The sequence below is a fragment of the Acanthaster planci genome, linkage group LG20 (assembly GCF_054643075.1).
Source record: "Acanthaster planci isolate LZ-2023a linkage group LG20, COTS_SCS, whole genome shotgun sequence".
NCBI classification, from domain to species: domain Eukaryota; kingdom Metazoa; phylum Echinodermata; class Asteroidea; order Valvatida; family Acanthasteridae; genus Acanthaster; species Acanthaster planci.
In genome coordinates, this window is record NC_141796.1 from 3153896 (window position 1) to 3168042 (window position 14147).

Below are 14147 nucleotides of genomic sequence, written 5' to 3' on the forward strand. Positions count from 1 at the left end.
CAAATGACCATAACGAGAAAACTGTATGTCCGATTGAGGTCAAAGAGCAGATTTGTCATGATAAGGAATGTCTTTACATGTATATAAAGTCCCACCCCCCCCAACAAAAAAAAATAAAAATCAAGCGATTTTAGACAGCAGCCGAATCCCCCCCCCCCACGGCTGTGAGACGAGCCGAATAATCCGACTCAGGATTTTTTTCAGAGCCATATGAAGCCGTGCACAAATCACTTAGCTAGAGCTGAAAATGCATGACAGCCATTGAGAGTACATGTACATGAACATGGAGGCCTATACAATTTGAATACGCATGATAATTGTGTGGCGCAGCAATATTGCACAGATTGGGAAATCCCCCGAACGTCATTCCTGTACCGGCCGTAGCCTCCGATTCCAGTCGGGATTTGATAAGAAGTACTATGGATGATGTTTTGCCCTGTGCTAACTGTGAGCACCAGTCCTTTTGGACTGCTTTTTGTGCTTATCAATAACTCCAAGGGTGTGTAAATGAATATGCTAAAGTTGCTGGTTGACAATTGCATGGAATAGGTGACGACTCAGTCCCTGCATCGACGTAGCGCACTGATAAAGAAGGGGAATTCCAGTTCCTTTAAAACTATTCGTACTGCATGCATAATGCTGTGTTGGGAAGTCCCGGGCACGCACACACAGAACCAAAGTCGGTTGATCCTTTAGTCGTAGCATGCAGTGTTTTTCCCATCTAGCCAGGGCAAGTAGATTTCACCAGCGTTTTGATTATAATGTTTGGTCACTTCCCAGTCTTGGTTTTCCTTCTTTGCCGTGCAGACGGGAGAATTGCGCCGAGATGACAGCGGCTTGTTTGCAGTATTCCTGTGCATCGTGTAATAGGACATTACAGACACATGATAATCGGCTGGTGTTACAGTGAAACGGCTTCGTCATTTTAAAATTATGGCCTGCGTAGCTAAGGCAGCATTTACGAGCAGAATCGTGTGGCTCGTCGTGCTGCAGTATGCCCTGCTTGTCGATTTCAGCAGGCGTACAGCAGCCGCACCGGTACCAGCTCGACCCAACCCCACCAATGACCTTGGACCAAGTACTGCTGAGGAGGACGAAAACCAGGACAATCCCCCGACGTATTCCCCTGAACAAGCTACTGATGATAAATCCGACCTAGAGATTGGGTCGAACAAGGTACGTGTAGATCAAACTTTAGAGTTTCATTCAGTCTGATTCTACTTCATCAGGGACCATTTTCACACATAATTCCTTCAACTGGCAAAGAGTAAAATTGCACTCTATTTAAATTCACTCTCCGACCTAAGCCAGGGAAAAGACGAATTATATCGAAATACATGTATTGGAATAGGCCCATCGAATTTTCATCGCTAAGAATGTCCTGTGGAGTGGTTGTTTTCGATCGAAATTTAGTAATACTTCTGCCTCCTTTGCTTGGAAATAAAAGATATATTGTTTGGACCTGACCTTGTCAGCATGCCCCATAAAAGCAGGCTACTTCATGTAGGCCTGGTGACATTGCTCTCTCATAAAGGCCTTATAATTTGTTCCAAGACGTTAAGTTGTTAAATATAATTTGACACAGAGCTTGTGAAAAAGGCCTTTGCATTTTCTTTTCCTGAGAATGTTTTAACTGCCACACTTGACAATATATAGATAACAGAAACGCGCTTAATTCTTGCGTTTTTGTTAATCATGTTGACCCTTAATTCGTGGGTAATTAGCATTTCAGTAAACTCGGGCGTGTTTGCTCGCAACAAGTCCTATTTCCGAAATAGGGCTTGTGGAAAATTGAGTTCTTTTCTGTCGTCTACTGTGGATAATCCTCCCAGGGTGGACGTGCCCGCTTTTCTGTAATTCTTTGCTTTCAGTGTTGGGCTGGAAAATTTAGAATTCACTCGTGTAAGTTACTAAAAAGGTATTAATATTCATTAATCGTATTGTCTAGTGCTCAGAAGATGGAAAAAAGGTCAAAATACGGTACTCGACCTGTGTGTTTTATTTCATTGTACTAACTCGGTGCGTAGTTGCAAGAGTATTTGATCTGTACGTGAATTCAATATGTGACTGATATTGCAAGATACCGTGATTTAAGAAATGAGTGGATTTAAGTTGTTTTGTTTCGTTTTGGATTTTGTTTGCCTGTGTTCATTTATTTTTTTTTCCAAAGTGTTATAAAAAGTAAAGCTACCTTTTATCAAGTTTTACAGCGTACAAAATTTGATTTGGTTATGGTCTTAACTATAAACTCGAATTCATTTGTCTGTTGATGTCATAATTTGTTTTCCCTACAGTGCCGACCGTGTAAAAGCAGCTTTTTTAGGTACCCAGGTGGCAGAAGAAGGACCGGCGCTGTTGCGGGAGCAAGACGTCATTCAACAGGTTACAGACGGGCGTCTTCTGCCAAGAGTAGGCCTTGTAGAGGTCTTTGCCGTCCTTGTACAATCTGTGCTGGCGGATTGACAGTGTTGACCAATTGCACGGCGACCCAAGACACCGTTTGCTCGCTCTGCCGGGAGGGATTTACTTGGGACCCCGTCAGAGGGCAGTGCAGGAAGGTGAACCCGTTGATTCACGAGGTGGTGGTTGAGATCTCACGGGTGAGCTCCCCTTCGCCTCTCACCATGGGCTGGTACGATAACCCTACCCACTCGCATGCCATACACTCCAACAGAAAGCCTGTGGGAGATGCCACCAGGAAAAATGGACATGCGGCTCCTAGCTTGACAGAGGAGGCTAGAAATGAGGGGATGGCACCAGGTTACATCGCTTCGCTCATCGCCAGCGGAGCCGCTGGGGTAGCAGTTCTTATTCTGATTGTCGTGGTCATCATCTACGCGGTGCTGCGGTGGAGGCAGTGGAAATACTCAACGCCAAGGCGAGGTTGGAATTCGTTCTTGTTTTACCCTTTTCGCCCTTTCACGGGATGGTTATCATTACCCAAAAGTGACACAAAGTTGTAAATTCTTTTAAGCGGCTGTGGATTCCCTAGTCTTATACACCCTAGGGGCTTAGGGTCACAAATTCACCCCCATGTTGCCCAAATAAAAAACCTTAAATATCTATTAAAAAAAAAAAAATCTGAACATTTTTCTGATTATAAAAAAGTTCGACTCCTTATATACTGCTCTAGAAATGTACAATACTCACATTCTTTTACGGAATTCGATTAAAAATGCCCATCCTTCAATAAGGCCCACCTCACCATGAGTAACACCCGGGCCTGTTTTTCATGTTGTATTAACTATGGTCAGTATTGAGAGTTTATTGAAGCTTTTGTAGCTATTATTGTATCTGTAGACTTGTGTGGTACAGCATGCAGCACGATGTCGAATCCGCTCATTTGCAGGAAGTGTGACCAATTTTGATGCAGTGGTTTAAAATCTCTGGAATAACGGAAAAACGCGTTATTTATCAATCCTTTTAATTCCAAGTAAGTCGCTCATAGGGTCACGTATTTAAACAGAAATGTATGAAATTACCGCAGATTGGATTTCAATTTTTTTCGCCGTGCGTTCCTGTTCGTTTGTAATATTGTAAACGCGTCTCTTTTTTCGTTTAGTGTGTTTACAACAATAGCAAGGAAATGGAATTGTGGTCAACAAAATCTGCATTGTAATTTCCAGAGAGAACCAGAATTGAATACAAGTATACAGTTCACTACAAAAGAGTGGTGACCTTCGGAATGCTTGCGACTAAAAATAGTTTGCGGAGGGTTGTAGGAAGTCCCCTTTGATTTTTCAACGCCGTTGTGCGATCGCTGATGAATGTTTTCTAGATTTCGGTATTATTTGTGGTTAATCAACCAAGCATCACAGGAATTTCCGTCCAGATTACGACATTTTCAGTGGAAACAGTGGAATGTTGGGACTTTCTATGACGTGTATTGTGGAAAGCATAATTTTCCCTGAATTATGCTAAACTAAAAAGAAATTGTCAATTCACTTACATTTCTTAACCCCTTAAGCTTCTATAATTGTCATAGATTGACAACATGTGTGGGTTTCTTGCCAGATGCTGACCAACTTCCCAAAAGAACAGTCAGATTTCGTTCTTTTTCTTCTTAATGATGAACGTGGCATTGAAGTTCCGTTTTGGGTGAAGTGTTTCCGGTCTTGAAACATATTTGAGACAAAAACAGAAGAGTCTGCCTATTAAATTCCATGATTAAATATTAAAATGAATCTGTTCAAATAATGCCTATTTTTTGCCTTGTTTTTCTTTTAAATGAAACACAAACACTTACACAAAGCACTTACGTGTTCATAGTAGTTTTGGTTTTACGCCCTACAACAATTCGAAGGGAAATTCCAGGACTGGGAAACCCCAGGTTCCAGCAAGCGCATTGTAACCTGTTGAACCCACGCCCAGCTCGAGTATCTTATGATAATCTTTGTGTCGACACGCGGTCTGTTCGATCGACCGAAATGTTTTTTCTCGCTCATGATTGTGTAAACATTCACCATAGCTGAATTCAACCACCCATCTAAGAAAAGTACATGTGTGGGGACACAAAGTACAATACTTGAACATAAGAACGGAAATCACGTGGACTTAATGTCATCCAGATGAGGGTTTTCAAAGCCCTTTGATTGCCTAACCAGTTGAGAAGGCAGCGAAAAAACAAAAGCCTAAATCCTAAATACACATCGGCGTTTATGCACCCATAAACAGATCTGCTGCCGAGCCTTATTCAGAAAGTCGATCAATTTAACTGATTTCTTGGTCCATTGAGCTCGAGAAATTTCATTGTAAGTGACTCCAAAGTTGGAGGAGTGAAAAATCATGTCGATATAGGGTTTATTATAGTTAAAGTTTTTCAACGAAAAGATGTTGTAATTGGCCATTCTCTCATAAAAATTTCATCCCGCACTAACACTTATAAACAAGGACAATATTAAGTAAAACCTCAGGTTTTATGTCAAAATTGATTTGGAAATGCCAATACTAAGAAAGGTAGCGGAAACTTCCCAATCTTGAAATGTAGGTACCGACTCGAAATTTTAAGATGGATTAAAATTTTCATAATTAAGAAAAACTGCAAAACTGCAAACCTCCACGTGACGTAACCCTCTCCATGTTAATTGTCTGGGTCTTAATCAAGCTCAAAACAATCAATTGTTGTTGTAGTGATTAGCCATTCTTAATTAGTAGGCCTATTGGTGCAAGTAGCGCGTTCGATTCAAAGCCCAAAGAGAAAAATTAAGGAATTTCGAACATCTAGACATCCTCTTGCAATTCTCATTTCCGTTGAATCCGTAGATGGAAGGATTTGTATTTCCACTGACTGATTTTAAATTATGATAAATTCAACAGCTGAGAAATGAGCGCACTCTCTGAACTTCCGGTCACCCCAGACTGTAGAAGGGTATTGCGTGCGATGGGGAATTCCCGCATGAGAAATGTGGAGAATTAATAATTTATGCGCACATCTGTCCCTTCATTTAAAGGGCGCACGACAAAGCATCGCTGTAGCTGTCTACTGGATGTGCAAACTGTCGTAGATTTCGTCCAGTATTGATTTGGAACTCTCAGTTTACTTCAAGCACAAAAGACGCCTCGTTTTCAGTGTAGCATTGTTCTTTCAACAGCAAAATGTGTTAAAATCATGCAGCATCGACATACTGAAACTGGCATCGGCCAGTTGATCACAACTGGGAGGATTATCATCAAACATGTACTGTTTCGTGTTCCAAACCCATTTTGCATACCCCCAAGACCGTACAAAAGGCCCATTAATGTAGCCCCATAAAGGCCATAAAAGGTTACCTAAAAATGTTTTTTTTTTGGTCCTAAAAAAACTTTTTGCTTCTTTCAACAATTGCCCCCAAATTGGTTCCAAATCCCCACCCCCCCCAAAGGATTGGGCTCTTGGTCAGTGGGTCGTCAATCATGAAGCGTTCATTTTTGTCGTAACTCTCGTATTCCATTGGAACTTTTTTTTAATATGTAACCTGTTTTTGGCTTTTCCAATGAGGCTGAGTCGAAATTACAGGGGCTTTCTACATTCTTTAGAATGAAATGAAATGCTCCCCCGAATTGTCCTTTCTTTTATTATATTAATTGTTCCTTTTTGTACTTGATGTTGGCTTCCCATTGTCTGCCCCCCCCCCTTTCTGCCATTGAACAGGGTGAAAAAATACCGGATTTTGAGCTTTAACTTATTAGAACAATATAACATAGGTGGGGTGAAATGTGCAGGGCTTGGGAATAGTTATCTTATATTTTATTAGTTCAATACAACGTTTATGCCTGTTCATTCTTGGAAAGCGAACATGAACGCAAAATTGTGACTTCAGATCAAAATATTTGCGTGGCGAATTCGTAAAGGTTAAACACATTTCAACTAATTGTGTTAATTTCGCTGTAAATTTTTCGTGACGTCAAATTCGCTTCATTTTCACATTCACCGGAAGTATGAACCGGTCTTTAGACGACATTTTCTTTTGTGCTGAGGTGCGAGGGTCACAAGGAGCGAAACATGACTTAATTTGTACGTAACCGACTTCCAAGAACAATATGAAGTAATATTCACGTGCCCTAAGTTTCAATTCCACTTAGCCTTCTTGCCTTCTTTGCCGATGAAAGGGGCTTTCCATTTTCTTTTAAACAGGAAATCCAACTTTCATAATTAAACGAGTGACCAATAAGTGCAGCATGCTTCTTATTTTGATTTCACTTTCAGAAATAATAGAGCTGTAGACGGCCGGAAACATTGTCTGTGGTTACGGGGTTTTGTTGAAATTGTAACTCGGGCAATACTTAGTGTCCAATTCACTTTGTTTAAGTGATGACGATTATAATGTGTGTTGACTGCCAAATTCAGTTCCTGTTAGCATGTGTTGCATTGTGGGAGTAACTGTGCACTCAGAACAGGGCTGTTTTCATGGCCCATGATAAAATCAGAGATGGGATGCACGTTGCCCCTGCCCCAGGCGGATACCAGGGAAAGCTGTAAAGAGGTTTCTCGGTTTTGTTGTAAGGAATAAATTATGCCGTTTCTTATGGAGGCCGAAACCAGACGGGCTGCCAACCCTTTCTGCATGCTGTCTGCTCAGTGTTAAGGGGTATCCATAGGACTTCCAATCCTACCGGCAGTGCAAACAGACCGTCAAATTTTTTAACTTAACTAAAATCCGATTTTGTTTGTTTCATTGCAGAAAGAACATGGAGGTTTTGGTTTGAAAGTATCTTCAAACGGGGCAGCCAAACAGTGGCTAATGATGCCCAGTACTCCAATGTTCGAGATTTTGAAACAGAAACTCCGTTGCAATGGGATACAGTTACGAGAGTCGAATCGGAATATTTAAAAGATAGGGAATCGAAAGGATTCCTCAACCTACCAGCCCCCAATACAAGGAACGATTTGGTTGTGCTGGAAACAGCCTTAGGGTGTGAAAAGCATGAAAACCCAGCGATTACAGCTTCCTTTGCTTGCCAAGAAAAAACTGCATCAGACGACAGTTTCATGAAAAGGAATACTCCGAAATCCGAGGAAAAACAAATATCAAATCTTGCCAGACGTCATTCTCTTTTTGGCCAATGTAGCAAAAAGCCAGACGAGGAACTTGCACCCAACGGAGATGTTTTGGATGTAGGAAAACCTAGTAACGGGTATGCTGGGAACGCGACAATTGATTGCCGTGAGGAGCAGCTAGCAACAGCGCCACCCGCCTTGCCAGCATGTGTGCTACAGTCTGCTGCCACTCGCATTCCAACTGAAGATGCAGTCGTGAATTATATTCAATCAGGCGATCCTCCGTTAGAGGGCGTTCCAGTCAAATGCAAGGAGACTAACATATAAGTCATCTTGGTTTGAAGTGTTGCTGAACAGCAAAACAGTTCATGCCAATGATTTTCTTTGGCGTAACTGCTGAGCAGAAAATATCAAAGTACATAAGCAGACATAGCCAGGAAAAAATTACTACCCACATTTTGACACAGATCACACACGTCATTCCTCTGTCTTGAATCATGTACCTTTTTCGTTAGCCTAGAACGCTCACGTGACAAGGTGATTTAAACCGCACGTCGCATCACTCACGCGTCAGACATCACGTCAGCCACTGTTGTATGGTATCGCATGCTCGCACGCACGCGTCCCGTAGTGCACAGAATGATGTATGCATGGGACCGCTAAAAAACCGCTAATGTTCAAAGATTCCTTTGCCACCCTTCTCGTAAAAATAAGTGGAAAGCATCATAAAGACAGAGATATGACGAAACAGTTGTTGAATGAAGTACCTCTTGTAATTATCAATGTACCCATATATCCATGTTGTCCTTTTCTTGCCATACAGTATAATGTTAAGTGAATGGTATTAACGTTAACGTTTGTGATATTTAAACGAACTCAATTTCCGGACGGACGATTGTTGAAAGAGCAATAAGATGTCTTTTTTCTTGAATATGACTGCATTCTGGGCAAAAGATTTCACAGATTATATGACGCTTTTATTTATTTAATAGTACGATTTGTGAAGGGGATTCGGCAGTCCCGTTTTTGAGATTGGACAAAATGGACCGTTTTCTATTCTACGTCTAAATTCACTCAGATTTCTGTCACAAGAGGGCCTCACGCATTCACTGAGTATTGTGTGTAGTTTCAAGCGCAAGTCGGTCAAGACAAAGGTGAGCAAAAGTTGGTCTAGACTGTTTACGGAGGTAAGGCCCTCCATTATGGCCGATTGGATCACAAGTTTGCCAGTTTATTCGACCCTGCCTCGTCCACATCAGTGGCACAAAATAGGCCTATATTTTGTACAATGAATTCCCGTCCTTCGGTGAATATAACAAAATTGCTCAACATTTTGGACGGATACTTTGCCAGCCTGCCATTTTTATTTTTAAAAGTTGCCGTGTTATATTTTGAAGCGTTCCATCTTTTGAAAATTAAACTTGAACACGATCCTTTTCTGGCAATTATGTAACGTCGAAGTCACATGATTATTGGTGTACGGCGCCCTCTAGATTGAAAAATTGTGCTTTTCTTGTGGGCAAGCCGGCGCTCTTCCTCTTTGAAGTCTACAAAATGGAGGACTGGATCAATTGGCAACTTAACTCCCATTTGAAACCTGTGGTATGGTGCAAGTTATTGAGTGCTCTGTTGTTATTATGAACAATTCGTGAGCCGTCAAAGATGACTGCATCTGAACCTTATGTGGGCGTTTGTTTTCCCCTTGTAGCCCAGCTTTTGTTAACTGGGCATAGTTGCCTATATCCTCGTGCCCGTTTCAGCCAAAATTAGCCTTGCAGTACCTTTAGCATACTGCACATCGAGACGGGGCAATGCCATCTTTTGTTCAGGCCATTAGATTAGATGTATAGGCCGTGTGTGATTTCCCTAAGAAAAGCAGTAATTAGCCTTTTCACAGAAGGTATACAAGACACATTGCAGGCCCCTATACGTGACAGGGTCTTCACTGACTACCCAAGAAATATCAAGGACTTTTAGTAAACAGATTTCACTGGTAAGAAGGAGTTTGGTTATGCCAAGCTTTGGGACTTGCCTAGCATGCATCGCATAATGCCTTTTGTCTGATTTGTGCTAGATTCTAAAGTCTTAGAAACTTCGGAACTTAGTAACTGTCCTCAAGTAATGAAAAGATATTTCAAGACTAAAAGATTTTTAAAAAGCCAAAATTCGTCTTTGTAAAAATGGTTGCATTGAATCGTAAAAATCCGGTATCTCTTAATGTTGTGTCTGCAAAATAGAACTGTTTGCCGTAACAGAAGTTGTAGAAGACAAAGAGATGTAAAATTCGCATTTAACACAAATAAAAAGGCTTGAGTTACTATTAATGAATTTGTCTTTCTGTTTTGCCTTCATTACCTTGAGCAGGATTATGTGCAGTGATCGATATCGATTGCTGGGGTCTAGGGTTCTCAACATTAATCTCTCTAGAAAAGTCTAATTTTATTTGACAGACGAAAACAGAGATATAAAAAGCAAATCTAAAAATTATTCTCTGTCAAGTGAAACAGGGACAGGTTTCTAGTTGTTCACCAACGAAGTATAGAGTAGTGTCGGCATTTCAATGTGTTATCGACTTGACCCTCAAGTGTAATCACGTTAAATTAAAGCGCAGTGGTGCGAGGGAGGGTCGTTGGCGTTAAGTGTCAAGAAGGATTAAGAACAACCCATGTGAAGGTTTTATGAAAATAGCACCATGTTTTACATTGATGCTCGCATGTTCCTTCAAAGTTGGTGATTGGTGAGTGTGGCGCAGAGGGTTGGCTAATTATTGTCCTTTTCATCCAGACCCGATCGGCTCTAAGACGAAATGGACATTTTTACCGTGGAGCGGATGCATTTCCCCTCATGACCAAATGGAATCATATGATTATAGGCCTGAATAATTCCCTATTTGATTAGTGAATTTTCGATCCCATTATAACCAACTGTTGTTCATCCCGTCACACACCGCGGAACATTTCCTTCAGCATTCATCTGCAGTCGCAACTAACATTTCAAATATTCAGATGCTGGATAAAACAGATATGAGTGCGTCATATTCGTGCAATGGAAAAGAAATTGATTTTATCCAGTGACTGCATAATGTCCCATTACCCTCGCCCAGTGACGTATCCAGCTGTTGCTGTTGGGGGGGGGGGCAAATTCAAAAACAAATGCGGCTTTGGCCTCATTCAACATGATAACGGGTAGAAACAATGTAGCATATTTGTTTGATAAATAAATAAACCGGTTAGTTTCTTTCCTACTCACCTATGAAGTAATCTTGGTTAAAAAAAAACGAAAAAAAAAAGTCCGTCGAGGGGTGGGGAGTTACCCCTGCCCCCCCCTCCTGGATACGCCACTGCCCTCGCTTTGCATTATGCACTGGAACACCACAGCTGTCACATTATAAAGCTGTTACCCCCCCCCCAACACGTACGCACAATGTGAAACAATAGGGAGAAATCATAAGCGAATCATTTTGCTCTTTTAGGGAGGTTTTGCTCTTTTTAGGGGAGTTTTCTTCACTGGTACCGAAAGAGATTTGTCTTTGATGTTGTCTTTGCATTGACAATGCATGCACTTTTTTACAAACTTAAGCCCTACATCAATCAGTAAAGCAAAAAACAAACAACAACCCAACCACCCCCAACAAACAAACAAACAAACTGTATTGTCCTTCTTTCAAAAGCAACCATTTTTATTCTTAGAGTGGTTATTGTTGTAGAGCCCAAAAGTTGAGCCCTGGTGACATACATCTGGAACCCTCTGACATAGGAAATATAACGAGAAAAAACTTTAGAGTTTGCCATTTGTTCATTTACGTCTTGAAGAAAAGACATTTGCAAAATATTTGCTGGCACAATAAATTTATCAAAACTGACAAGGATTACTTGACCAGAAAAAGCAACATCCTGCCAATAATTTACCCCTGAAATACACGAAGATCAGTGCAGTTCGGCGTTCTCTGTTCCCGAATTACTTGGGGACCACACACGTAAAATTCCGACAGGAGTTTTGCACTTAATGGCTTCAGTTAGGAATTATTCGTCCAAAACTTATCCGACGTAGTAGCACGGCCCCAATGTAAACTCCCCATAGGCAGACCGCACGAAGGTTCCGGAAGCTCGCTTCGTGACCCTGTATGTCCTTGCTCTTTTGTTGGGTAGGCTTGGTGCCAAGTCGGCACTTGGTTTGGTAAAAAGTATTCTGTAAGCCCAAAACGTCGTTCTGATCTGCACAAGCGCACTGCTCGTGAGACTACAAACGCCTCATAAACCTTTGCGCGGGACGTTGGATGCCTCATCCCCAACTAGCGGATGATCGATGATCCAATTACCGACTTGTAGAATTCGGTTTTGTTCCCCATAAGCACTCATTCTGTTTCATGGGGTGGTTTCAGTTAAAATTATCGAACGCGTAGGATGGCCCATTATAAAATCCCCATAGGCGGACCGCGCGAGGGCTCCGGAAGCTCGCAGCGTGACCTTTCACTTTCAGGCTCTATTCAAATAGAGCCCATAAAACACTCATGTTGGAAGTTATCTTCGTCTTCCTCAGCTAATATTTAAGAAAGGTCACCTGGAGATGAGTGAAAAAAATGAATTCCATCAACGACCTTTCGTGTCCAGCGATGTCGTATCTAGGTCTCCTTGTTCATGCACGTTTGTTTTCACTCCCCTTGCTTTCGTGAAATTTAAAACGAAAACGTTACAACGATTTACCTACCTGTAGCCGATGGGTTCTATGTTCCGTTGATTTGACGTAAGGTTGCACTACAGCAAATACGCGCCCATAGGGGTGCACCCTCGTATTTAGGCCAGAAATATGTCCGCCGGGCTCATTAACAAAAGTTATAGACTCAAAATGTTCTATATTAGAGGCTCCTGGGAGCCATGGAACTGGGGAATTGAAGAAATCTGAGACTGAACCTCTGGGCCGGACTCGGGGCGTCCAATTCTGAGCAATTTGGATGCAATCGGGTCCGAAAGTGCCACTCTTTGAGCCATTTTGCAGAGGGATGGTTTTTCAAAATGGCTACTTTTCTGGACAGGGATATTTTCTTCATTTTAAGGGTGGTCTGCTTCTGGTGAAAATTTCTCAAAAATTCATTGGTCAACCCCCCGAAAATTGAAAGGAAATGAAAGGGGACATGTGGAACATCAGTTTTCTGTGCAGCCTGAATACCTGTGAGCGATGTGAGTATTTTTTAAATATTTGTGAAGTATAGGGGTTTATCACTGCTGTCTATGGGAATTTATTTGTAGTGGTGCACAGATAGAAAACAGTGCAAAATCGGATCGAAATAGCACCGCCTGATGTTGACTCTCGTGAAGAGGTTGGCCTCCGTTTTGTTTTACTAGAAAAATCACATTATGGCCAGAAGATCACTTTTCGTTTCAATTTCTTGGGGGTTAGCCACGAAAATCTTTTTTTTATTCGCCTTTCAAGGAAGATACCCCCAACAGCTGTAAAACGAAGCGCTCATTTCTGAATGTAGCCACCCGCCTCTATTCAAAATAGGGCCGCAATTTGGGGCTTTTTGTGAAGGAATGCCCGAACTGGAAACTATCAGTCCCAAATTCGGGATTTGTAGAAATATTTCTATGATGCCTCCTGATTATGGCCTGTCTTGTTGTGAAAACCCAGTGGGATCACATAATATTAATGAGCTCGCGCACAGAAATACAACCACTTGGTGTAATGTACCCATAACACAGTTGTAGACAAGGTCAGATAAAATCGATCATAAAGGCTGAGTTCGGGCGGCTTGTTTCCGTATGTTCACGAACAGCTCCATTTGTTGTTCGTCGGTCGGCCGTCTGAACGCCGGGAACAAACAACCGATCATCGCTGGTAGTTAGTAACAAGCAACATGGCGGCGTCCATGTAGGCTACGTTATTCGAGAGTTAATGTTTGAAAGGGCTGAACTCTTTTCTACATAAACATTCATTTCTGTGTTACGGAAAATAATTGCATGTAATGTTAATTTTGCAAAACTTCCCATGGTCTATGGCTTTGGAAGCCATCTCTCTACTCAGATTTGCAGCTGTTCAAAAATTCAAATCTCACGAGTTTTCCGTGTGTTCCTGTAAAACCCTGACGCCCGGTTCGAGCGTGAGAACAAGAAACCTGCGTCAAGAACAGGCCGCCCGAACTCGACCAAAAATATATTATTGCTTCCACTTTATAATCTTATAAATCAAAAAGGTTTGTCATTTTTTTTGGTCTGTTTTATTTCTGCTTTTACCGTCGGACTGCCATAAAATTTCGAACCATAAATGCTCATCTGCATACGAGACCCCCCCCCCCATTGGACTGTTCTTCATGTGTTTCAGATTTTTGCAAGTGATGGGTTAATTTTTTTCTCTTTTAGTTCAGGTAATTTTCAGTTTCTATAAATTGATATATTAGCAAATATTTTCCATAGCCCCTTTTCAAAGTTGAATTTTTTAAATTAAGAAGTAACTGAAGGAAAAAAAAAATAAAAATTCTAATATCTTTGCACGTAATTATTTTTTCCTATTCAAGAGTTTCAGATGCGCGCCATCAGCGGTTATCTTTTAGTCTTTTTTGTAAAAAAAAAATACGCAAGGTCATCGCTAGTACAAATTCAAAGCGCCACTAGGTGGCGCTATTTCTCGCCAACCACGCACAAGGCCTGTTCGATCGCGTGTTCACATAGTGTAG

General features: G+C 41.5%; 1 protein-coding gene across 1 annotated transcript; it reads left to right on the top strand.

Annotated features, from left to right (window-relative positions):
• Positions 1–479: 479 nt before the first annotated feature.
• LOC110975549 (uncharacterized) lies at positions 480–9787 on the top strand. The gene is made up of 3 exons (XM_022228122.2): positions 480–1176; positions 2295–2883; positions 7161–9787. The coding sequence occupies exons 1-3, from the start codon at positions 934–936 to the stop codon at positions 7802–7804; spliced, it is 1476 nt and encodes a 491-aa protein (XP_022083814.2). The 5' UTR covers positions 480–933; the 3' UTR covers positions 7805–9787.
• The last annotated feature ends 4360 nt before the right edge of the window (positions 9788–14147 follow it).